General features: G+C 40.1%; 1 protein-coding gene across 1 annotated transcript in view; it reads right to left on the bottom strand.

The window, feature by feature from the left end:
• Positions 1–25,948, bottom strand: part of EBPL (EBP like) — a 44,019-nt gene extending 18,071 nt beyond the window's left edge. Inside the window, exon 1 of the mRNA XM_007495407.3 lies at positions 25,588–25,948. Coding sequence (XP_007495469.2) covers positions 25,588–25,764 — 177 coding nt within the window. The 5' untranslated portion in view covers positions 25,765–25,948. The remainder of the gene's footprint in view (positions 1–25,587) is intronic.
• Positions 25,949–26,935: the final 987 nt, after the last annotated feature.

Raw genomic sequence — 26,935 nt, 5'->3', positions numbered from 1 at the left:
GAAGTAGTCTGTCATGTGTAAATAATGTGTGGCTGGCCCCAGACTAGGCTTCACATCCCAACAAAGCACTTTCCAGCCCACTAGGGCCTCCGTAATTACCATAGGCCTCTTGCAACTACATATGTCCACCCTTCTTCCTCTTCAACCTCTTGTTCTGGGAACAACAACTGAAGCAATGGTACCATTGCTACTTAACTAGGAGTGACAACTGACTGCCTTATGGCTCTTCTCACCATCACTTTGACTACCTGGTCCCAAGATCCTTCCCCTCACACTATTTTCTGATATGATGCCAAATCAATAAGCATTTATGAAGCATTTGCTGTGTGCCAGGCACTGTGCCAAGTGCTAGAAATACAAATATGAGCAGAAAGAATATCCTGAAGGGGATTACTTTTTAGAAAAAATCCAGGAGAGTCAGGCATACAGCCAAAAGATGGAGATATGGTAGGCCTGGGCTTCCTCTTGAAAATGGAGGTCCTAGGAGGCACCAGTCAATCAGAGAGAAAAGGCCAAAGGGGCAGAGCATGGAGTGCCCAGGGTCATGTAGCTAGGAAGTATATGAAACTAGATTTGAATCCAGGACCTTCTGACTCCAAGTCTGACATTCTATTCACTGAGCTACCTAGTTTTCCTCATTTTTTCCCCTACTTCCTAGTCAGAAGATCAGTAAGGGCTAGGCAATTGAGGTTAAGTGGCTTGCCCAGGGTTACACTGCTAGGAAATGTCAGAGGCTAGATTGGAACCCAGGACTTCCCAAATCCAGGCCTGGTTCCTTATCCACCAAGCTGCCTCACTGCCCCTAGCTACTTCTATTGTGTGAAGTTCAGAAAATTCAGGGTAAAGAGGTATCTAGGAAAACCTAGAGAAAGACTGAGGAGATTTAGAATCCAGCCTAGAAATGAGTTAATTTGTATTTTATGTCCCTGTTAGAATGTAAACTCCTGAAAGAATCTTGGCTCCTTAATTTTTCATTTGAATCCCCAGGGTCTAGCCCTGTGCTCGCATTCATTCAAGTATCTGAGCCAGGACTCAAATCTAGGACTTCTGCTTTGAGGTCCATTGAGCTAGAATGAAACTTTTCATGCCATTCCCTTCCCTGGTGATAGAGGAGGTCATCTGCCTCCTCCCCGCTTCCATTTTTCTTGCTGAAGCAGGGACACTGGTGACAGATGTTTATTTAGCATTCCAAGATACTCTGTCCATTTTTATGAGGCAACACCTATAGAAGTGCATCTGGTGGGGACAGCTGGGTACCTCAGTGGATTGAGAGCCAGGCAGTCCTAGGTTCAAATCTGGCCTCAGACACTTCCCAGCTGTGTGACCCTGGGCAAGTTACTTAACCCCTATTGCCTAGCCCTTAGTACTCTTCTGCCTTGGAACCAATATACAGTATTGATTCTAGGACGGAAGGTAAGGGTTTAAATGGAAAAACAAAAAAGAGGTGCATCTGGTAAGATGGCTTGTCCCCCTGTCTGGCTAGGAGATATATCCTTCCTGGATGGAAGCCTGATTCTTTTTATGGAAAACATTGGTCCTTCTTCTATGGTAAAGAAAGAGAGAAAAGAGGTCACAAATAGTCTGTGTTAGCAGTCCAGAACTGGCTTTACAAACTCATTCTGTCCACCTTAAAGCCAAACAAAAATGCACGGAACATCTTCCCTCAATTATTGGAGTTGGTTCAAGAGCCAACGTCTGCCTGGCTCATATCAAGCCCCAACATTATGTATTCCATGCAGAAGGCTGCCTGAAGAAAGCATTGACGCAGAGCTCGGAGGGGGGCAACAGGCTGACGCCACAGCAGGAGTGTGCATGAATCAGATCTCCCACCAGAGCAGAGGATTTAGTGTTGGAAACAAATGACTCAAATCCTATTCATTCAGGACTAAAATATTTCCTTCTGCCTCTCATTCATGAAAGGAACTCAACATAAAAGAAAACAAAATCATTTATAAAATCAATAGTTAACATTTATAGTGCACTTTAATATTTGCAAAGTATTACAAATAATATCTCATTTGAACCTCACAGCAACCTGTGAAGTAGGTGCTACTGTTATTCCACAGTACTTTAAAAAGGGTTTGCAAAGCATTTCACCTACACTGTTTTACTGGGGCCTCACAACAACTCAATTCATCTTCTTGATCTGGCTTTAGACACTTCCTAGCTGTGTGACACTGGGCAAGTCTATTAACCCTGTTTACCTCAGCTTTCTCATCTGGAAAGTAAATTGGAGAAGGAAATAGCAAACCACTCCCAGATCTTTGCCAAGAAAACCCCACAGGGCTCAAGAAGAGTCAGACACAACTGAAATAATCAAACAACAACAACATAACAATTCTGTGAGGGAGGTATTATTATTGCCCCCATTTTCCAGATGAGGAAACAGAGGCAGAGGAAGGTAAAGTGATTTATCTAGAACCATGCAGCTAGTAAAGGTCTGAGATGTGAACTAAGTCTGACTCCAAGTCCAATACCTTGCCCAGAGTCACATGGCTATGTAATTGATCAACTTGAAGAATGAGAGTATTAGAAAGACTTTGGGGTGGGGTGGGGTAGTATGTAGAATTGATTCTGTTAAAACCACCTAGGAGTCTCATATCAAAGCTACCTGAGCTATTATTTAATATTCTCTGACAACTAATTTTATCCCAGAAGTTACACAGAACCAAGACCAAGACACCATCCCTGTACACTGCTCTGATTGTTTAAATTAAAAGAACACTTTCTGGCAACGTAAACTTCATTCACTGGAAAATAGTTTTTCTTACATCTTGGAAGCATGCCTAGAATTTGGGAGTGTAAGACTTGGGTGAAGTCATTTTAGTGGAGATTTGTGGGATTATTAAAGCTAGCTTAGTTCCAAATGGGAGGAAGGGCTTTAATCACAGCAGACTCCTAGCACTGCTATTTTGAATAACGAAGGAAGGAAACAAACATTAAGTGTCTTCTATGTGCCAGGCACTGTGCTAAGCACTTTATAAATATTATCTCATTTGATCTGCATAACAACCCTGAGAGGTAGGTGCTATTATTATCCTCATTTTACAGTCTGAGGAAATGGAGGCAATCAGAGGCTAATTGACTTGCAGTTACAGTCTGAGACTAGATTTAAATTCAGATTTTGTGCACTTCAGACCCAGCACTCTATCCATTGTGGCTCGTAAGAATATAGTCTTGACAATCCTGAGGGATTTATGAGAAAGAACACTATCCACATCGAGAGAAAGAACTGTAGGAGTAAAAATGCAGAAGAAAAAGGTAGGATTTAGCACTTGTTTATATGGGCATATGATTTGGGGTTTTGGTTTTAAAAGATTATTCAATTACAAAAATGAATAATATGGAAATAGGTATCGAGTGATAACACATGTATAACCCAGTGGAACTGCTTGTCAAGTCTGGGGGTAGGGGGTGTGTGGGGATGGAAGAGCGGAGGGAGAAAACATGAATCATGGAACCATGGAAAAATATTTTAAAATTAATTAAAATATATATTATATATATATATATATATATATATATATATATATATATATATATATAGTCCTGAGCACAGTTGTCAGAACCAGCTCACACAGGAAGCATGGAATTATAAAATGCTGGCATTGGAATGGACCTTGGAGAAAATCTCATCCAAATCCTTCATTTTAGAGATGGTGAAACTGCAAGTGAGAAGTGAGCCAGCTAAATAGTTACTGTGTTAAACATGACTCTATGACTATAAAAGTAGTATATGAGCCCTAGTAATTGTTATTATGGGAAGCTAGGTGGTGCAGTGGATAGAATGCCAGGCCTGAAGTTAGCAAGATTCATCTCCCCAAGTTCAAATATGGCCTCAGACACTAGCCATGTGACCCTTGGCAAGTCACTTAACCTTGTTTGCCTCAGTTTTATTATCTGTCAAATGAGCTGAAGAAGGAAATGGTAGACCATCCCAGTATCTTTGCCATGAAAACCCCATATAAGGTCATGAAGAGTCAGATGCCACTGAAATGATTAAACAACAATACAAAATTATTATTATGAGTACTGACCAACATCATATGATTACTCAGTGGCAAAGCTAAGACTAGAACCAATGTGTTGTAGGCTAGTGTTCCTTCTGTTATATGAGAAAAAGCCTGCAAGTCTCAAGAGTCAGAAGGCCTAGGGCAATGATGGCAAAACTTTTGGAGACTGAGTACCCAAACTGCAACCCTCACACCACATGTGAGGCCCCCCCCCACCCCCGCCTTACCTCTTTCACCCAGACAGAGGAGGGAGGAAGTGCTCCCACTGGGTTGCTTGGCAGAGGGGTGGGTGATAAGAGGAAGGTCCTCGGGTACTCATGGAGAGGAAGAAAGAAGCAGCCCCCTTTGGCACGTGTGCCATAGATTCATCAACATGGGTCTAAGGTTTGGCCTCAGCTCAGTCATTTCCTGTGTGGCCTCAGGCAAGTCACATAACTCCCCTGAGCCTCATTTTTTTCATTTGTAAAATGAGGAGATTGGATTAGATTGGAGACCCCTATCCTTTATATAGAAAAGAGCTGCTTTCTATTTATGTGAACCAAAGAGGTTCCTTCAACAAAGGATTGACTAGCAGCAGAAGGATTAAAATCATCTCAGGAGAGGTCAGGAGATCTGGACTTTTCCATCCTTTCATCATTCTGCCATTCCTACCTCTTAACTCCTCTAAATGAGGGAGAAACTTTGAAATTTACATTCTCCCAGCTGATCTGGCTAAGGTTTAGAGGAAGACTGTTTCAAGCCCACCAGACTTTCCTATATCCTGGCAGCCTCCAAGAATCTGGCAATATTTACCCTGACCACAAGGCAAGAGGAGGAACTTGCTGTCTGCACTCTTATACATTCTTCCTCCATTCTACCATGCAAAAATTGCTAAGGAACTGATAATCAAATTAGCATTATCATGAAAGGTGGTTCCATTCAATGGAACTCAAGAGTTTAACCACCATATGAAAATTTGCTCCAGATTGCTAGTAATAGAAGAAATGCAAATTGAAATGGCTAAGCCTTCACTGCACACCCAGTGAATTGGCTAAATTGACAAGAGATGGGAATGGTCAGTATTGGGGGTTGTGAAAAGATGGGTATCCTGAGCTACTTGGTGGAGCTGGGAACTGGTCTAAATATTCTAGAAAGCCACTTGGGATTATGATAAGAAAGTCACTAAAATGTTCAAACCCTTTGATCGAGAGATTTATTCCATTACAGAAAGAGGAAGGAAGGAAGGAAGCAGTGGAGAGAATGCTGACTTTGGAGCCAGTTTATTCAATCAAGCTGCATATCACTTACAATGTGCCTGGTACTGTGCTAAGTACTAGAGTCAGAAAGACCTGAGGTCAAGTCCTGCCCCAGTCACTTACTAGTTGTGTAATCTTAGGCAAGGGTTCTCTGTGACTAAATTTCATTCATAAATTGAAGGCCTTTAAGGTCCTTTCCAGCCTTCTTATCTATGATCCTATGAAGTAAATGATTAAAAGTAAAAACTTCATTCATTCACACCAAATTATTTTCACCATACTTTTCACCATAGGAAAAAAAATGGAAACAACTAGTCATTGACTGAGGAACAGCAAACTAATCTATAGTACATGAATGCAATGGAATATTACCATGCTGGAGGGGAAATGATGAATAAGTAGGAACAAAGAAAGGTTCTGGTACAATGATCAGTACCTCCCTTTGATGGAGGCAAGTGAGGTCCCTACTCCAGGCCTGTAGGGCTCAGAGGACTCCCACACGTTGGAGGGCTCTATTCATCAATGGTACAAAAAAATTATTAAGAGATGGAGAAGAGGCTTGGAAAAGATTCCACATTCTCCCAACACAATCCAAAGTAGAACTTCTGCCTGTGCTGTCTTTCTGTTGAATGACTGAAGGGCTCGTGGTTAATTTTCATAAATCACTTGAAAATGCACTGAATCTCACTGACTAAACATATTGTTGCAGACGACAAATTTAATAACAACATAAATGCACAGAAATATGTACACAGCAACAATGTATAGGCAAGAATCTTTAACAAAAAGATACAACTTTAGGGGGGCAGGTCGGTGGCTCAGTGGATTGAGGTTATTAAATTTATCATCTGCAACAATATATTTAGTTAAGGTAGCAGAAACAGAAGTTACATTTTGGATCAAGGTGGGAGAATGTGGAATCTTTTCTGGGGCTCTTCTCCGTCTCTTAATACTTTTTTGTACCAATGACGGACCAATAGAGCCCTCCAAAGGGTGGGAGCCCTCCCAGACACTGCTTGGAATAGGGACCTGGTTTTCTTCTAAAGGTAACAGTGATCATCGTGCCCGCATCTCTCTTTATTTCTATTTAGTCATCATTTATCCCCAGCTAGGTAATTAATATTCCATTGCCTTCAGGTTTTATAGATGAATACAAGTTTTTCTTGGCATATGTGTTATTGGGGAGTTGTAGGGGGCTGGCTGTTCAGTGTCTTCTGATTTTGTAACTTCTATGTATCAATTATTTTTTAAAGTTTAATTAATTAATTAATTTAGAAGATTTTTCCATGGTTACATGATTCATGTTCTTTCCCTCCCCTTCTACTTCCCCCCTCCCATAGCCAACAAGCAATTCCACTGGGTTATAGACTATGTGTCAATTATTGAATGGTGTGAAAACATTTTCTGCAAATGAAACTATGGATATGTAAGGTATGTTGAAAGACTGTGGATAATAAAGAGGTGAGGTGTACCTTTGGGGTATAAATTGGTCTCTTGGAAATCTCTTAGTGTTACAAATAGTCAAGAGGATGGGCAAGGGGATACACTCTTTGACTTCCAGTAATCATACATGTTACTGGGAACTTCATGCCAGTGGTCTTACAAAAGGAATCCACAATTAGATAGTTATTTCAACTCTGTACAGTTCAGTGCTTTAAATGAGAATATATCTCATGAAAAGAACAGCTAGGTGGCTCCATGGATAGAGTGCCAGCCTGGAGTCAGGAAGACTCATCTTTATTTGGCCTTAAATGCTTCCTATTTGTTGACCCTGGGCAAGTCACTTGTAGCTGTTTGCCTCAGTTTCCTCATCTGTAAAGTATGCTGAAGAAGAAAACATTTGAGTATCTTTGTCAAGAAAACCCCAAATGAGGTCATAAGAAGTCAGTCATGATTGTCTGACTCAACAACAATACATTCATGAAAAGGGTTGTGGGTAATAACTGTGCTACCATCTTTTTTCTTGCTGTGGGAGATATGAAATTAGCCAGCAGCATGAATAGATGATTTCTGGACTCAAACACAAAAAGACAGTACATGAACACTATGAAGACTTTGTATGCATCAATTGGACAATCAATAAATACTAAGTTTCTCTTTTTTATCTATTATTCAAAATCTTTATTTAAAAAAATCAGTATATGGGGGTAGCTGGGTTTCTCAGTGGATAGAACACCAGTCCTATGAATGAGAAGTCCTAGGTTTGTGAGTCTTGAAATTTCTCAGACTTGTGAATGTTAAAAAAAATTCCCCATTGGGGAATTTTCCATTGGAACAATTCCCTACTGGGACCATTCCCCATTTGGAAAGTGAGAACTCTACTTAGATCAGAAATGGGAAGACTTCTACTCCACCCATACTTAAGACTGCTTTAGGGGAGAAAACTCCTTGCTGAAAAATGAAAAAGTACTTAAACCCATACTTAAGCCATGCCTATTTTTAAGACTAATACAAAAGGTTGATAAGTACCTATAAAAGGCAGGCAACTTGTGAATTTACAAGGAACAAAGAACTGGGAAACTTACTCAGAGCTTTCCTGGTGTGAATTACTCAAAAATCCACACCTTCTTGGGTGTGGACTAAGAATGGTCTGTCCTTTGAAAAACGTCTACTGTGATTGGTAGATGTAAGAATTTAGGGGAGGTGACAAAGGAAAATTTCCCTTTATAAGGAAAGGAAAAGCTGAAAAACAGGAGTCTCTGGAGCTCTCAAAGACAGTCTCTAAGGAGGTTGTTGAGAGAAGGACAATCTCTAAGGAGGTCTCTCAAGGGAGGCTGACTCTGGCTGGAACTCCCTCTGGGGAGACTCTGTCCCCCTGAATCCTTGCTTGAACAAATCTTATGGTGAGTGATTAAGGACTGACTGATCTTTTCTTTTAGGGCTTAGGCCTGGGTTGGCGAGGGCTGCCTGGGCCGGCCTATTCTTTTCTCATTTATTTCCTTTTTCTCTCTCTCTCTTTCTTTGATTCCTCATTGTATTATTAATTAAAGTCTCTATAAAACCCAGTTGACTTTGGGTATATTCATAATTGGGAATATTTCCCTAGTGACCACCTTATATTTGATTTAAAACAAGACACTGTAGTGAAAACATATTTTCTGCGGTCACAATTTACTCACCCACTCTTATATCTACTACTATTTATATCTTCCACTATTTTACTCACTACAGTTTACAACCTCAATCATTTTAACTCTTACAGTTTATGGCATCCACTCTTTTAAATGCCACAGGTTCAAATTTGGTCTCAGATACTTTGCAGCTGTATGAGCCTGGACAAGTCACTTAACCCCAATTGCCTACCCCTCACCTTTCTTCTGTTTTGGAACCGGCAATTAGTATCAGTTCTAAGACAGAAGGTAAGTCTTTAAAAATTGGTAGGCCTAAAATCAAATTATTGATATAGGCAGCCCCCACATATTTTTTGCTGTGGCCCCCCAAATACTCTAGAGGTGGCCCCAGAAATGACACAAATAAAAATAAGCAGGATCAAAGCTAAAGCAATGTAAATGGAAAGGACAAGTAAATATGTGGAATGGAATTCAGTGAAATTAGGATAGGCCTGGCCTCAAAGAATATACCTCCCTTTTTCTTTGTATAGGTGAGGGAGACCATATAGAATGTTTAGTCAATAAACACTGGATAAATGTGTACTATATGCCAGCCAAGTGTGCTATGTGCTGGGGATACAAAGGAGGTAAAAGACTGACAATGAGATCACAGACCAATGCCAAACTGATATGTTGTTAATTTTCTGCACTGCTTCTCCCTCCCCTCTGCCCATGTCTTTTTTATTCTTTATTGTAAAGGAAAACTCTCTGGGAGAGGGAATGGAGAATGATATGTGAAAAAATTTAGATGAGATTAAAAAGACAGCAAAAACTTTACACTTTTTTAATATTTAGTTTTTTAATGGTTTTAAAATTTTAATGAACATTTTCCTCCACTAGAATATGAGCTCTTTAAAGGCAATACAGGAGGGAGACAGGCCTTCATGGAATAAACAGTTCTCATGGCAATCTGACTATCAGTGTTGCAAAGAGTCAGGAGGATGGGTGTGGGTGTGGGGGGGAGATACACTCTTTGACTTCCAGTGGTCATGCATGTTGCAGAAAACTTAATATGAAAGGTCCTATAGCCTACAAGAGGAATCCAGGTTCAGATGGTTATTTCAGGGGCTTCCCCCATCCTAAACTTTGTATTTCTATCACCTAGCACAATGTTTGGCACATAGCAAATATTTGAAAAATATCTAAAGTAGATAATTGGAGTGAGAGAATAGAATTGGGGAGTATGGAAGGAATTGGCAAATTAAAAAGCATATGAGGGAGAACATAACTGGATAAATTCATGAGCTGGAGGGAGGGAAGTATGCAGATAGCCCAACCATGCTACCTTCTCTACAATGGAAATGCCCACAGGTCAAGAGGACACAGGCACCAAGTCAGGTTCTACAATTACTTGTCAACAGCTTACTGGGAAGGCAGCATAGTGAAAATGATACAGTGCTGGGACTTAGGATGGACTCGATTAAAATCTTACTTTTGACATTTGCTAGTTGTGTGATAAGGGTGAAGTCACTAATGTCTCTGAGCCCTGATTTCCACATCTGTAAAACCAGAATATGATAATATTTACATTATCTCCATGAACAGTGTGTCTTTCAGAACCATGGCCACCAAGGGTTGTCAAGTGAGATCAAATATGTAATGTTCTTTGTAAGAATTAAACTACTCTGTGTGTGTGTGTGTGTGTGTGTGTGTGTGTGTGTACTGCTACTATTTGTGGTTCAATGGAAAATTACTGAATTTAAAAGTCACAGGATCTGAGTTCAAATTCTGACTTATTGCCATCTTGAGTAGGTAATTTAACCTCTTTCAATCCAACTTTCCTCTTCTGTGACTTTTAAGGTTCCTTCTAACTCTAAGGCTAGAGTTCTTAAGCTATGGACCATGAACTTAAATATATGGAAAATGAGGGGATGCCCTTCAATTGAGGAATGGCTGAACAAATTGTGGTATATGATGGTGATGGAATACTGTTGTCCTATTAGGAATGATGAACTGCTTGATTTCTATAAGAACTGGAAAGACCTACATGAACTGATGTGGAGTGAAATGAGCAGAACTAGAAGAACATACATAGTAACTGAAACATTGTGGGAGGATCAAATGTGATTGACTTTGCTGCTAAAAGCAATGCAATGATCCAGGACAATTCTGAGAGACTTGTGAGAAAGAATGCTATTCACATCCAGAGAGAAAACTGTTGGAGTAGGAATGCAGAAGAAAAACATTTGATTTATCACTTGTTTATATGGGGAAAGGATTTGGGGTTTTGGTTTTTAAAAATTACTCTCTTACAAAAATGAATACTATGGAAATAGGATTTGAGTGATAATATATGTATATCAAGTCTAACAAGGGCCAGCTTGACAAAATATTTAGATTCCCCAAAAAGTGGCAAGGAAAATGACCCAGACACAACTGGCAGTCAGGAGGACTTGAGGTGCTGATAGCAACCAAAAGCATTTTATTGAAGGTTACATCCACTTTTATAGGGAGGGGGGAAGCAAGCTAGGGATTGTGCATAAATTTCCACTTACACAATGAGAGTAAATGATTTACAAGTTTAGTACAAAGGACTTGGTTTACCTCATTGAGACTGCCCAATAATTTCTACAGGTCATAAGTCAACATATAACAATCTACCTTAGATTCCCAAGGAACTACATACATCAGTGGGTTTTTGGAAAAAAACATTTCGTTTCATCAAGGTATAGCAGGGAGGGGTTAGAAACCTCAGGTGAAATCATGGGGCTATGTGTTTGACTTTATTTATTTTTAAATATTGTCAGTAGCTACTATTTTATTTTTATTATTATTTTTTAAACCCTTACCTTCCGTCTTGGAGTCAATACTGTGTATTGGTTCTGAGGCAGAAGAGTGGTAAGGGCTAGGCAATGGGGGTCAAGTGACTTGCCCAGGGTCACACAGCTGGGAAGTGTCTGAGGCCATATTTGAACCTAGGACCTCCCATCTCTAGGCCTGGCTCTCAATCCACTGAGCTACCCAGCTGCCCCATGTGTCTGACTTTAACTAAGCTAAGGCTGTGATTGTAGTGGGGCCTATTCTCTCCACAGCTTTGCTGAATGGAGTCAAGCTTTGCCATCTACATATGTAGAACCCAGTGGAATTGCTTGTCAACTCTAGGAGGGGGGATGGAAGAGGGGAGGAAACAACATGAATCATGTAACCATAAAAAAAATATTTTTAAGAATAATAAAATAAAATTAAAAATATTTCAATGCCTCTATTTTACTCTCACTGGTTTCCTTTGTATTGTATGCATTTAGAAATATTATTCTGAGAAACAACTCCTGGCTTCTTTCAGACTGCCAAAGAGCAATGTTGCAAGAACCCCTAATCTTGAGCAATGATTCTATGAAGAAGTAACTTTAAGTTTGCTTCCACTAACAGTCCTACCTTTTTCTGCTTCCTGAAATAAGCCAGCAGTCTGCTGCTTTGCCCTCATTGGCAAATGGTACAAGGTTATATTGCCAGAGGCTGATGCATAATGCACCAGTGGAGTCCATCAACCAACCTTGCCACTGATCATCTCCCAGAAGGCACAACAGTCTCAGAAAAAGACATGCCTTCTTTTCTCAACTGATGGGGGTGGCGGGGGGGGGGGGGGGGGGCTGAGGAAACTGTAGTTTCCAAAGAGTAGTGCCCACAGATGCTCATAAAACAAAAAAAAAGGCTTCTTGACAGGGGCACCTATCTACAGTGGTTGCAAATAACTCAGGTTCCAATCTTGCAGGGTGACCCAGTCTCAGCTCACATGAACATATGTGACAATCACTTCCTACTCTCAATGAGACAGTGGAAAGGAAAGGGATGGATGTCGTTTCATTCTCTGGATCCCTCCAAAAAATGAGAGGAAGAAAAAGCAGAATGAGTTGGTTACACACGGTGCTTGGCACATAGTAAGGGCTTAATAAATGCTTCTCCACTCACTCTCTTATTCACTGATTTATTCATGCAGCATGTCTTCTAAGGCTGCCCAGAAACACCAGGTCATTTGCCAGCCCCCTTTGCTACAAGACAAGCTTTAATATTAAATAAACCACTGTTTAAGCAGTAAATATTCATGTGAGCACTTGATTATTAAAAGCTGTAGCAAATAGGCAGTGCAAATGGGCTTACAATCAGCACTCTTCCTTTGTGCCAATCCCATGAATATTGTGCCTTTCAGCACCATGGCTACCACCAAGCGGCCCCTCAGAAATGTTCCTGTGCATCAGGAAAGGTTTTCAAAGAAATAGCTTAAGTGGGTTGGAACCTGATGGGCCTCCTATGACTCTCATGGTATGGCTGAGAGTACCATGGTTACATGGCGCTCTCAGCAACGCCCCAGAACCAAGGCAGGTTTCCATTTCTGAAAAGTAGATGCTGGCACAAAAAGGATGAAAATGAAAGATGAAAAGGAATGGCTGGGGGGGGGGGGTAAGGAGGGCAAGTTTTATCTTTCCTATTCATTATTTAAGGCTATCAATGGCCAAGCTCTCATTGGGTATCTCTCATCCGGAGTTCTGACATTCATTCATTCCTTCCAGGCTGTACGTGGGATGTACTAGACAACTTTTCTGACTGTCTTTGAGGAGAAAGCTGCAAAGACTTCCTGCTTCCACTTAGAAAGCCTCTTTCTCCTCATCTATCAGAGAGAGGCCATGTCTGCTGACTATGACAGCATCCGTAGTAGTTCCCTTTGGTCCAAAGCACTGCTGTTTCTAGAGGTTTTCCTTTATGCCCATTGCTGTTTCCTCCAGTGGCTTATTTCAAATGCCAAACATTCTCCATTCTACAACGTTTGCAGTATTCCTTGCAGAAGGGGAGCTAGATAACTGTCAAGGCCTCTGTTTGGTCCATTTTGTTTTATGTTCCATGTGTTTCACAGCAATTAAGGAAAATATAACAAGATGTGAAATTCCACACGAGCCCTGAGAATTAATGGTGAATTTGCTCCCAGTACAATGTAAATTCCTTGTGGACAGGAAGAGTTTTCATTTTTTGCTTTTCATGCCCTGTGCCAGGAATAGTAGGCATTTAATAAATGCTTATTGAACTGGCCCTCTAAAAATGATTAAAACAAAAAAAATACTGTTTGATAATTAAGAAGAAAATCAGTCCCAAACTGAAATCTCTCACCTGCCAAGAGAGACTACCAATTTATAGCTTCACTCATCACTGAAAAGAATACCAGGCACTGAATTTTCACATGGTGCCTTGATATCCCTAAAATAGAACTCTTAATGTAGATGTTAACAAAAATAAATACATAAACTAAGGAGCCATTGGTATCTAATCAGACTTTTTCTTAAGGGAGATGTGCTGACTTTTTTAGTTCCCAGCTTTAATTAAAAAAAAAAACCTCAAAGAAATGTTATGGAAATTTCAATAAAAGATTCAATTTAATTAGAGCTGTACTTGTAGGAACATATGTTTCAAAATAACCTCAGGGAATATTATATAAAAATTAGTTATGTTAGTTACAAAAGGAGACACTGCTGAAAGAACAGGACTGGTATATTAACTCTGACCCAAACTCATTAGTTAGTTGCCATCCTGAATCACAAAATGGTGGTCAAATAAAGGTTGGTGTCATGTCATGGCAACAGCGTACATCCCCACTGACTGAAGGATTAGCTGCCTTTGCCTCCTAGGGCTGCCCTCAGTGACTAGACTTTAGTACCCTCCCACATGCGTGCTGCCCAGCTGTCGTCCTCCTAATGAGACAATGACTTCCATTTGATGGGAACTGGCCATAGTGGACACACTGCCTCATGAAATTGAGATAGGACGCTGGCTCTTTCAAAATGAAGATAAATTAACAGAACAAATGGCCACCCTAGGTCTATCATCCCTGCCACATGATGGCTGTGTATGTCACTGGGGCTTCCAATCCATTTCTCCCCTCTGACAAAAGGAAAAAAACAACTATCGCTGCTTCACAAAGACATTCAGATTCTGAAAAGCCATTTCCCAATCCAATTCACAGCATAGACTGGTAGATGGAGCATTAGACTCAAGAGTCAGAAATTTGAATCTCCCCTCGGATGTTTAATAGCAATGTGATTAAGAACAAATGACTTAACCTTGACCTTTCTCATCTGTAAAATGAGTCTAATAATAGCATCTTCACAGGATGGCTGTGAAGAGGAAACAAGACATTCTATAGAAAGCCCTTTGCAAACCTTAAAGTGTTACAGAGCTAGGAATCATTATTATTATTATCATAACTATTGAGCATATTATCTGGATTAAAAAAACACAAATACAATATTGGGCTGCACAAATTAAAAATATAGCTAGAACAACAGAAATAAATGACCCTAACGTATTCCGCCCTGGGCAGGCATCTGGACTGCTGTACCTGGGTTGCTTTTTGTTTTTGTTTTTTAATCTTATTTTCAGTCTTAGTAAGAATTCTTAGATAGAAGGGTAAGGGTTAGGCAAACATGATTAAATGACTTGTCCAGGATGACACAGTTAGGCAGTATTGGAGGTCAGATTTGAACCCAGGTCCTTTTAACTTCAGGCCTGGCGCTCTCTCTGCTGTACCACCTAGCTGCTCCTGTGCTTAGTTTTGAGCACCTCAAATATATGCAGGAAGAAGCAAGTAGGACAGTGTAAGGTCTATAAGCCATGCCATAACATGGAATGATTTCAAGAGCAGGAGATTCTTAGCTTGGAGAAGACCAAGGATCTGATGAGAGCTCACTTCAAGTGCTTAAAAGGTTGACAGATGAAAGAAAGATGAGCATTATTCTGTATACCTTTGGACGCCCAACTAGAAGCAATGGAAAGTCATAATATGACCAATATCTATTAGAATTTCATCTTTCCCACTATTTCGACCCCCAAACAATCCTCCACTATGAGTTAGGCTAGTTTCTTTTTTCTTTTCTTAAAAAGCCCTTACCTTCTGTCTTAGAATCAATACTGTGTATTGGTTCCAAGGTAGAAGAGCAGTAAGGGCTAGGCAATGGGGGTAAAGTGACTTGCCCAGGGTCACACAGCTAGGAAGTGTCTGAGGCCAGATTTGAATCCAGGACCTCCCATCTCTAGGCCTGGCTCTCAATCCACTGAGCTACTCAGCTGCCTGCTAGGCTAGTTTCTTCATCATCTCCTCAAAGGAGGCTATCAAGTCCCCTGGGATTTGATTGACTTGGGGCAGTAGAGGGTAGCTAAAGGTTCAGACTGCTCCTTGCTTGCTACAGTTTCCAGGTAGCCTCTGGTAACATCAACAAGCTTCACATACATGGCAGGGCATAACAGAAAAGGTCCACTAGGAATCCCAAGCTTTAGGATTTGGCAGCTTTCATAAAACCCAGTCACCATGCTCTACCCCAAAGACCAGAGACATTTCCATATGGAGAAAATGGCTTATGTGCTAACTATCCTTTCTGTGTTTTGGCTAAGTAAACTTTCCTTTTGTTTACTGTTGAGTGACCTATGATCATTTTCCAGAACCTCAATGGTTTCCAGCAGGAATCAAGCTTGCTCTTCTTAACAAAAGCAATGGATACAAATTCTAAGCACATGGATTTGGCCCAATTTGCATAGTGAGGGCTTTAAATGATTTGGTACTTAGTTGGGAATGAAAGCGTGTGAACATGATGTCTCACCCAGGAAAAGCTGTTTTTATTCAGTTGTTTTTCAGTGATGTCCAATTCTTTATGGCCCCATTTAGGGTTTTCTTGGTAAAGATACTATAGTAGTTTATAATTTCCTTCTTCAGCTCATTTTACAGATGAGGAAATGGAGGCACACAGTTAAGTGACTTGTCCAGGGACACACAGCTAGTAAGTGTCTGAGGTTGTATTTAAACTCCGGAAGCTGAGTTTTCCTGACTTCAGGTTTGGCACTCTATCCACCAGGCCACCTAGCTGTTCCACATAAACTGACCACTTCAGATTTCAACATCATGCAGTTAACTCAGATTTGGATAGATATTCACTCCCTTCCAAACTCCCTCTTTCTCCTCCTCTCTCCTCTTACTAGAGGGTGGAGCCCTGAACTCTTCCAACAGCTTTCCTTTATAGAGGGTTGGCATTTGACTTTCCAGACAACTCTCCACTTTCTATCTGCAGCCCTCGTTGGTTTAAAAACTCAGTAAAATATGACGTTGCAGCTAAGTACCCGGGCCCCTGATATTCTGTTCCTCTACCCCTGGGGTCGCCTCCTTTTGTTTGTGGTCTTCATTCATTAGATTGTGAGCTCCTTCAGGGAAGGGACTGTCTTTTTCTTATTTGTATTCCTAGTCCTAAGGACAGTGCCTGATCATATAGTAGACTTAATAAATGTTTACCTAACTGAATCAGGCTGTATAAATGGTCTGGACTACTAGAAGAACTTCTTTATAGGTTCCAGTGATCTTCCTAGCCTCCAGAGTAAAGTTTTTAATGATGAGAGATGCTCCCAAGTGTTAGAGGCTGGTATTGTGAGAATTGAATTTCTTGTTACTTCAAGAGTTTTGTCAGAGGTAGGATGACCTTTGTTAAGGAGGCTGAAAAGAGCATTTGTTTCTATACTAGATTGGCTGGATTAGTGGCCCCTCCAATTCTAGATCTTTCCCCAGGACCCTTGGCACTGTACCTTGGCACATTCTGGACTCTGCTCCCAGAAGTTCACCCTTGACATCCACAACTGCCTTGACTGTCCTCCTTTTCTTTAGAAATGAATAGCCACAAAATACTAGATGAATGTCTTTAAAAGTGAGGCAACTAGGGAGTTGGAATAAAACAATGAGTGTCTACTAAATGGCCAGCCATTGGAGCAAATCCTAATCAATTGTCTTTTGATTAGCTGAAAGCATCAAACTTTTAAGCACACAGTTTCTGTAGAATTTTTAAAAGGTAGTACATATGTTATTATATAATACATATTTCTCCATTTGCCATGTTGTGAACAAGACATATATTGCATATCTAAACATATTACAGAATCTGAAGCTGATATTCATAAGACATCTTAAGCTCTAAGGCAGTAATGGCAAACCAATGACACCAAAGATGACATGCAGAGTGCTCTCTGTGGGCACATTGCTGCCCTCCCCTTCCCCCCCCCCCCCAGTTCATTCCTAGAAAGGCAGAGGGACTTGGGTGAAGCTGCTTCCCTCCCCCTCTCCACCCTGTCTGACACATTTTTTCACATCCCCCACCCCTCTGCCCAGCAGCCCAATGGGAGCACATTGGGGGGAAGGTGGGCAGCTCACAGGCAGTAGAGCTGGAGGGGAGCAGAGCACTCAGATCACTCCCCTCCCCCTCTCTATACTTGTGGAGGACATTCCTCACTTCACCCACCCAGCAGCCCAATGGGAGTGCTTTCTCCCTCCCCTGTGTGAGGAAAGTGTGGGGGGGCACCTCCAGCTCTTGGTGGGGAAGGCACAACACTCAGTCTGGGGGGGGGTGGGATCTTAAACTCTATCTCTATCACTGCTCTAAGTATGAAAAAGCTTTTTAATACCAAAGGACAAGAATGATAACATACATTTAAATATTTGTGAGAAGCTGGATCTTGTTTCGTAGCCATATAAAGACATGTAAATTGTCTAAAGGAATCAATATCCAAAGGATAGTCAGAGCTTCATAGACTTAGGACTGGAAGGGCCTTGAGAGGTCACTGAGTCCAACCCTTATTTTACAGAAGTGAGGACCAGGGAGATTAAGTAACTTGCCCACGTAGTTAGGTAAGCAAATGACAGGGCCAGATTTCAAACTCAGGGAACATATCTTTAAAGCCTGCCCTCTTTCCACTGCCCCATGCTAGACAAACTCAATTTTTTTACTGAATTCTCCCAGCCCAGTGTTTTTTGCTTATAAGAGGCCAGCTGGTTGTTAATAAGTACACAGCTTTTTAAAATTTGAAAAAATAAGGGAATCTTTAAAAAAAAAAACCACAACCAAATGAATGTTCAAGCAAACAAAAAAAGGACTAAGTTACAATTTAAGACATAAAGTCTAAACTATTTGTGTATCGATATGACAACTTATTCCCCCCCCTCTGTTTCCATCTCTATGTATCTTATTATTACTTCTGCTTTCTTCACTCTGTACCGCTCTCTATATATTTGTTATTTTAAAGTTAATAGTATTCCCTAAATATCTGTTTATTCTCACTATTTATTTTAGTTTGGGGGCAGGAGATTTGCTGCTTTTCATCCTTGGTTTTACCCTCAAGTCAGTATGGGTAGGTCAGAAGAAGCTTCTCAGAACTGAGATAAGAGATGGATTCTGAAAAAAGCAGGGATATATAGATATATATACACATATATGAATATATGATATGTAGACACACATACATACACAAAATATTTTATGGTTGTTGGTTGTAATCATAAGGCTTTCAAAAGATTGATTTCCAGCCGCCCAGTTTGTTTTTAGAATCTCTAAAAGTCACAGCATGTGATCTTTCCTTTGTTCGCAGACTCCCAGGACAGAGTTCAGGGATGTGACCTTTGGTCTCTGGACAGCAGCAACTTTCTGAAAGGGCTCTGGATCTTCTAGAGGCCTCTTTGGGACACAGCATGCCATGGCTACTCTACTTTCATTGGACAAGGGGATACAATGGAAGGAAAGCTTCCACATATTACATACCATAATAGACTCATGTATTTCATATTTTCACAGAGAGGGACAAGAGAAGAGCAAGAGAGAAGGACCACAGGCTTGGGATGAGAGGAAGACTGGAATTTATACCTCAGAGGATCCACAAGATTTGGAGCTGGTAAAGATCTTCATAGCCTACCTCAAACTCCGAATTTTCCAGATGAGGAAACTGTGACTCCAGGAATGATCTGCCTAAAATGACCCAAATTTTAAATGACAGAATCAGGGTTTGAACCCAGGTCCTTTGTTCCCAAATCTATTGTAAGCCTGATAGGTGATATATAATGTAATATAACATAATGATATGATGCAATGCAATATAATATAATAAAAAATTTAAAACATGATACCCAAACTGGAGTCAGAACAGAGGAAGAAAACTATACAAATATCCCTAATGAATAATGATGTAAAAACTTTAAATAAAATATTAGCAAAGTGACGATAGCAATAGATCACAAAGATCATATAGTATTACCAGGCTTGATATTTATAATGTGTTGATTTATTTATGTAATGAATTTGTGTACTGTCCAGTGGGTTGAAAATGAAGAGATAGAGCCCAAAATTTGTAAAATGCTTAATGTTGTCAAGTCTTAAGAGGTATACTCTTCAGTGTTTCCTTCAGGGATTTTAGAGATTTTTGTTAGGGGAAAATCACCCTTTACTTACTAGTCTGGGGACACTGCTGGTTTAGAAATTCTAGGTGACTTAAGGAAGCTAAGGAGGCCACAATAGAATAGAAAGGGAAGTCCCATTTAAGAGAAACATAAAATGCTAAAGCTACTTGGGAGCCACCAATCTACCAACAAACACTCAAGATCTGCATAGATACAATTGTAAAACATTAATCAAAACACCAAGAGGGTATTTAAGAAAGCTGGATAGATCATAATGTCAAAATTTACTTGGAAAACTAAGAGGTCTAGAATTTCAAGGAAGATAAGGGAGAAAAAAAGTAGGCATGAGAAGGCTCAAATTAGACTTTAAAGCAAGTGGCCATCAAGATGATTTAATAAGGGTTAAAAAATAGAAAAAGTAGATCAGTGGAACAGATTAGATAAAGAATTGAAAACAAACAAATTCTCTATTTGGCAAGAACTGCTAGGAAAATTGGTTTGGCAGAAATGAGGCTGATATTCTTATCTTAATACTTCATGATGCAATAGACTCAAAATGGATAAATGGTTATCTTTTTAAAAAATAAATAATATAGACAATTGACATAATTCTGACTAGGGGGAAGAGACCTTAACAGAATCAGGAATAGAGGTGATCACAAAATAAAAATGGATTATATGCCAGTTATGTGAAATTGAGGGAACTTTTGGTTAAGGTGATAACATGAAAGATAACCTAGCTCTCCCATATGAATCCAGGGAAATCTGAAAAGAGCACTGATAGAGGGCAATGATAAGGAAAATAGAAAAGAGAACTCTTCTCCTATTTATTAATCTGAAATGTATTTATTTTTGCTCTACTGTTGATGTGACTTTTTATATATCACTAGGGCTACTGTATCCATTGGGAACTTAGCTGGTCATCTGATGGGAGATGATGGTTTAAACACAATTTGTCAGATTTCTGTCCAGTTTTCCAGAAGTTTTTGTCAAATAGGGAGTCCTTTCCCCAATAACTGGGTTCTTTGGGTTTATTAAATCCTAGGTTTATTTGTTTTTCTATATTGTATACTTACTCTGTTCCACTGAACAATTTATATATTTTAAAAACTAGTACCAAGTTGGTTTGATGATTATTACTTCGTCATAAAGTATAAGGTCTGGTACTGGTATGCTCCCTTTTCCCCCACATCTTTTTAATTCTCTGAAGATTCTTGACCTTTCTCTTTTCCAGATGAATTTTGTTAATATTTTTTTATGTCTCTATGAAATAATTTTTTGGGTAATTTGATTAGTATGATAATGAATAAGTAAATTAACTTATGTAGTAGTCATTTTTATTCTATTACTTTAGCCTATCTGTGAGCCCTTAAAATTTCTACAATTACTTAAGTTTATCTCTATTACTATAAAGATTATTTTATAGTTGTATTCATATCATTCCTGTGTACATTTTAGTAGGTACAAGCATTTTATAAAGTCTATAGCTATTAAAATAGAACTTTCCCATCTCTTCTTGCTGTTTTTGTTTGTAATATACAGAAATGGTGATAATTTATGTGGATTTATTTTATATCCTGCAATTTTGCTGAAGTTGTTTTGATTAATTTTAATTGATCTTCTAAGCTTTTCTAAAGAAACCATCATGTTATTTGCAAAGATATTTCCTCTTTGCCTACACATATTCCTTCAATTTCTTTTTTCTTGTGTTATAGCTATAGTTAGTGTTTGTAGCACTATATTAAGTAGTAGTAGTAGCCTCAGATACTTCCTAGTCTGGGCAAGTCACTTAACCCCAACTTAACTACTGTTATACCTTGGAACCAATACTTACTATTGATTCTAAGATGGAAAGTAAGTGTTTAAAAAAATAGTAGAAGATGCCCTTGCTTTAATTCTTCTGGTCTTGTTTGAAAGATATGATATGATATGATATATACATATAATATAATATATGTCATATTATATCATTATTTATTCCATTACATAAATGCTGGTTATTCTTACAGAGACACAAATTATCATATTAAGGAAAGGACCATTTTTGGTACGTTTTCTTTTAAAACATGAATAGATATTATATTTTGTTGAAAGCCTTTCCTGAATTGATACAATGTGATTTTTTTCCTTGTTACTAATATGGCTTATTTTTGACAGTTTTCCTATTCCTGAACCAACCCTGAATTTCTGGTAAAAATAAAACCTAATCATAGTGTATAATCTTTGTGATATGTTGTCAAACTCACTTTACTTATTTTTTATTTACATTTCTTGCTTCAATATTCCTTAGGGATATTGGTGTATGGTTTTTTTATCTCTGTTTTGACTATCTTAAAGAATTATATCTTATATTGTTATATTAAGATAATATTTAAAGAATTAGGTAGGACTCCTTACTTTCTAATTTTTTTTTTCAAATAGCCTTTGTAATGCCAATATTAACTATTTTAAAAAATGTTTACCAGAATTTGCTTGCAAAGTCATCAGGTCCTGGATGTTCCCCCCCCCCCCCCCCCCCCCGCTTTTGGGGAGCTTGTTCAATTTCCTTCTTTTTTGATCTTTCTGATAAAAGCTGACCTTCTGGATTGGGGAGTGAGGGATATATTAAGAAATCACGGTGATTTAAAAACAAGAGCTAGAAATACACTTTTAAAAAATCATCTGAAAGAACATTGGTTATGACCATCAGAACTGAGTTTTTACTCCAGATTATCCACTTACTAAGGCATCATGGTAAAGATGAAAGAGGTTTTAACAATCATCTCTTCTAATCTGTTGTCACCATTTTGCAGAAGAGAAAAGTAAAACTCAAGAGAGATGAAGTGTTCTGCCTCAAGTCATACAGGCAACAAGTAGAAGAATCAACATTAAAACCCAGGTACCTCCAAGTACTTATTCCACTAGAATCACTTCCCTTCTCAAAATTTCAGTTTTGCCATCTGGAAAATCAGAACGTTGGTATAAATAACTGCTAACAGTCCTTCTAGCTCTAAAGTTAATGATTCTATGACTGGATAATATCTAAGATTCTCTCACATTTCCATTTCTTCCCTTTACCTTTAATCTTGAATATTTTGTGATTCTAAGCAAGGATCAGAAGACAAAGTTGAAATCTTTATGGCAGATATCAATTTACCTTATATTTCCCCTCCTAAACCCACTCCTTTTCCAAATGTCCCTAAAACTAATGAGATCATCACCATTCTATAGTGACCCAGCATCTCAAACTTAGTATCATCTTTAGTTCCTCACTCTCCCTCACCTCACATATCCAGTCAGTTGCTAAATCTTGTTAGGTCTACCACCATTTTTCTCACAAGCCCCCTTTTCTCTACTCTAGCTACCACCTAAGTTCATGCCTCCTCACCTCTTCTTACCTGGACTACAGCAATAGCTTCCTCATTGGTTACCCTCTCTATACAACTACCAAGGTGATTTTCCTGAAGCCCAGATCTGCCATGTCATTCCTTTACTCAATAAATGCCAGTGGCCTTGTATTGACTTTAGAATAATTTTTTTTCATTAAAAATTTTTTTTACTCCTTATCTTCCATTTTAGAACCAATACTGTGTAATGGATCCAAGGCAGAAGATGGAGATAAGGGCAAAGTAAGGGGATTTAAGTGACTTGCTTGGAGTCATTGAGCTAGAAAATTTCACATTTGAACCCAGTGCTTCCCATCTCTAGCCCTGGGCTTCTCTATCCACTGAGCCACCTAGCTGCCCTCATTTTAACTCCTTTTAAAAATTTAAATAAAAAGGCAAAGTGATACGGCTGAGTTAGCTAAATAGATCTATCAGCCCATTCTGTCTTCAGTCTTTCCATCTCCTACTGAATCTAGTTTAAGTTTCTTTTCCTGACATTCAAGATCCTTTGCAGTTTATGTCTAAACTACTTATCCAACATTATCTCCTACTATGCCTTAAAAAAAAAAAAGCAAACCAAAACAAAAAAACCTCCCAAACCCTTACCTTCCATCTTAGAATCAATACTGTGTATTGGTTCCAAGACAGAAAAGTGTCATGGTGATGGTGAACACTTTAGAGATGGAATGCCAGGCCCCATCCCCCCTCTACCTTACCCCATATAAGGGAAAGAGGAAGCACTCCCAATGGGCTGCTGGGTGGCCGGGTGGAGGGGTGGTGAAGTGATGGCTATCCTCAGTGAGTGTAGAGATGGGGAGGGGAGTGGCCTAAGAGCTCTGTTTTCCTCCATCTCTGCTGCCTGTGAGCTGCTACTGGACAGCTGGGCAGAGGGGAGGGGTTTGTAAAAAAATGTTGTCAGGCAAGGTGGAGAGGGGGAGGGAAGCAGCTCCACCCTTTTTAGGAACAAACTCTTGGTTGGGGGGGGGGGTGGCTGTGTGCCCACAGAGAGGACTCCATGTGCCATCTTTGGCTCCCAACCCATAGGTTTGTGTTCATTGGGCTAGGCAATGGGGGTTAAGTGACTTGCTTGGGGGGTTGCACGGCTAGGAAGTATCTGAGGTCACATTTGAATTCAGAATCACCCACCTCCAGGCCTGATTCTCAATCCACTGAGGCACTAGCTGTCCCACACTGCCCCTTTCCAAGTACCCCATTCTCTAGCCACACTCCATTGCCATTTCTCCAAAACATGATTTCTACTTTCTAGATTTCCTATTAGGCTTTGCCCACTTAGTTCCATCTTCCTGGAATGTCCTTCTACCAAGCAATCAATCATCATGTATTAATTATGTATCTGCTACATGGCTGGCACATCTTCTAGGTACTGGAGATAGAAGTACAGAAAATGAAACAATCTCTAGCATGGAATACTATTGAGCTCTAAGAAATCATGAAGGGGGTGGTTTCAGAGAAACCGAGGAAGACTCTGAATGAACCAATGCATGGTGAAATAAGTGAAAACAGAAGAAAAATTTACATGATAATAATATTGTAAAAGCAAACAACTGAAAGTCTTAAGAACTTAGATGAGTGCAATGACCAACATGAGTTCAGAGGACTAGTGATAAAACATGCTACCTATCTACTGACAGAGGTCATTGGATTTGAGATGCAGGATGAAATTTATTTTTTTTGGACATAGTTATTGAGAGAATTTGTACTTTCTTTGTGACTTGCATATTTGTTACAGGCTTTTGTTTCTCTCTCTCTCTCTCCCCCCTCCCCAAAGGAAGGATGTAGGAGGGAGAGAAATTATAATTTTGTTAATTGAAAAAAATTAAATTTAAAAGAGAAAGTAACAGGCTAAATTTTTTTAAATGAAGCTCTAATAGACTTTCAGTTTCATGTACAATCTTCTTTCTGTTCTACTTGTATGCAGAAATGCCCCCTTTTTAAAAGTTATTATTTCAAAAAAATAAATAACAATGTTTAATTCTTAAAAATAATCCCTATTTGCAATGTTTACACTCTAATAGGGGTTGTCTATAATCATATATGGAGCAAGAAAATAAAGTTAATTGATATAAAATATATAGATTAGATATGAGGTACTTTGGGAGGGAGGGCACTAGAAATGAGGGGGAGGAGGCAGGATAGCTTTCATGCAATAGCTTTACTTGGAGATCGAGTCTTTGTGTAGTATGTATAAATGGATGTATATCTTGATCTCCGATATCACTGGGGCGGGCCGCATCTAGAGAGAAAACTTGCAATGCTAATGCAATTCAGCAAACGCTCCCCTACAGTTTTATAAACTCGACAGGTTCACTCAGTCGTTGGGTTATCTGAAGAGGGAGAGGAATGCTACGCTTCAGGGCTCCGAGGCTCTCTTTTGTTTACTGCACACATTAGGAGGCCCCAAATATGGATGTAGTGGGTAGGGGAGGAAAAAACGGCTTCTTTTTCGGCTAGTAGAGTCCAAGGCCAGAGGGAAAAGAACCTGGAATGCCATTATGGGGAAGACCCATCACTCTAGTCACTGACTGTGCAGGGGTTGCACGGTAAAGTATTCCAGCCTCCACGCGCCAGGAAGGGATGGTTTTGGTCTCAGCGCTTAGTATCCCCGGATCCAGGAAGAAGGAAGGGATCGAGGCCAGAGGCTGCAGGACTCCACACACTTACCAACGTGAAATGCACCAGGGCATCATAGCAGAGCCAGACTAGCGCCCAGCGGTCAGCAGCGCCCACCCCGCGGCCCAGACTGCTGCCCACCGCATAGCCCACTGCCAACTGCGCGGCGCACAGGAGAAGCGATCCGGCTGCCGCCGGGCTGCCTAGCTCCTCGGGCCACAGAGACATAGCGGCCGAACCGCAGGCTCGCTCCCAGAGAGAGGGAACGAGAGGAAGACGCCGGGACAGAGAAGGGGAGGATCTTGGCAGGAAAAGGAACCGCGAGAGGAGGGAATCCTGCCCCTAGAAGCCCGCCTCAAAGGGGAGGGGCCCGGGGAAGGAGAGAGGAGGAACAGGTGAGCAGGTGCCACATGGCCTCCGGTAAGGGCCAGCGACACGTTTTCCGTCACTTTGTCTTCTCTCCTCTCCCCACTGTGGAAGATGAGTTTCGCCTTCTGGCCCAATTGATCATGTTTCTGTGCTGGGTTCCTTTCCACGTTTGTATGCATAATCGAAGAGTTCAGTAGGGGCGGGGAAGGGAGAAAAGTTTTGGGTCCTAGTGCCCCGTGTCCATAATGATTCTTCAGCAGCAAGAGTCCACCTCTGCCCCAAGCTTTTTTTTCGGAAGGCCATCAATGGACACAAGCCTATAGCGACCCTAGGCAAAACTGTGGAATAGATAAGGCTGCTTATGGAAGGGCCGGCTGTGGATAGGAGAGAGATTCCTTTTTTTTATTTTCTCGGCAAAATTAGGAGCAATGGGTGGACATTACCAAGCGGTAAATTTAGGTTTGATCTTAAGAAATAGTTTCCTGATGGATGCAAAACTATGGGTATAGGCTGCCCAGGGAAGTAGTGGGTGGGAGGCGGATGTCTTCAAGTAGATGCAGAAAGGACCACTCTAAGGGTAAGCAGGATTATTTTTCCAGTATGGCTTAGACCAAGGTGACTCTTAAGTCGCTTCCAGGTTGTGCTGGGAGTCTTCCATCCTCTGTAGCTTCTTGTCTCTCCAGGGCCCTCTTCCTATCAAAAAATTCTCAAGGATCATAGCGCAAATTTAGTTGGAAATAACTGGGAGTGGAATTGAAGACAATTTAGAGGTATCACTTTTAACATCAGACAGCATCTAATTAAAGGAATAAATCCCTGATTGTTGCATTTCAAGTAGCAACCAGGAAGTGCAAGGAAACACCAGGAATGAGGCCAAAGGTTCAATTTACTTGGCTGGAAAAATCTTTTCAGATGAGCTTTGCTTCTCCCCCTCAACTCTAGCTCCATTTAAAAAGTTTAGAAAAGTAGCTTTAATTTTTTAAAAACTCTTACCTTCTGTCTTTGAATTAATACTGTATATTGGGTCCAA

This window comes from Monodelphis domestica, chromosome 4 (assembly GCF_027887165.1).
Source record: "Monodelphis domestica isolate mMonDom1 chromosome 4, mMonDom1.pri, whole genome shotgun sequence".
Lineage (NCBI taxonomy): Eukaryota > Metazoa > Chordata > Mammalia > Didelphimorphia > Didelphidae > Monodelphis > Monodelphis domestica.
This window is presented reverse-complemented; position numbering and strand designations above follow the sequence as displayed.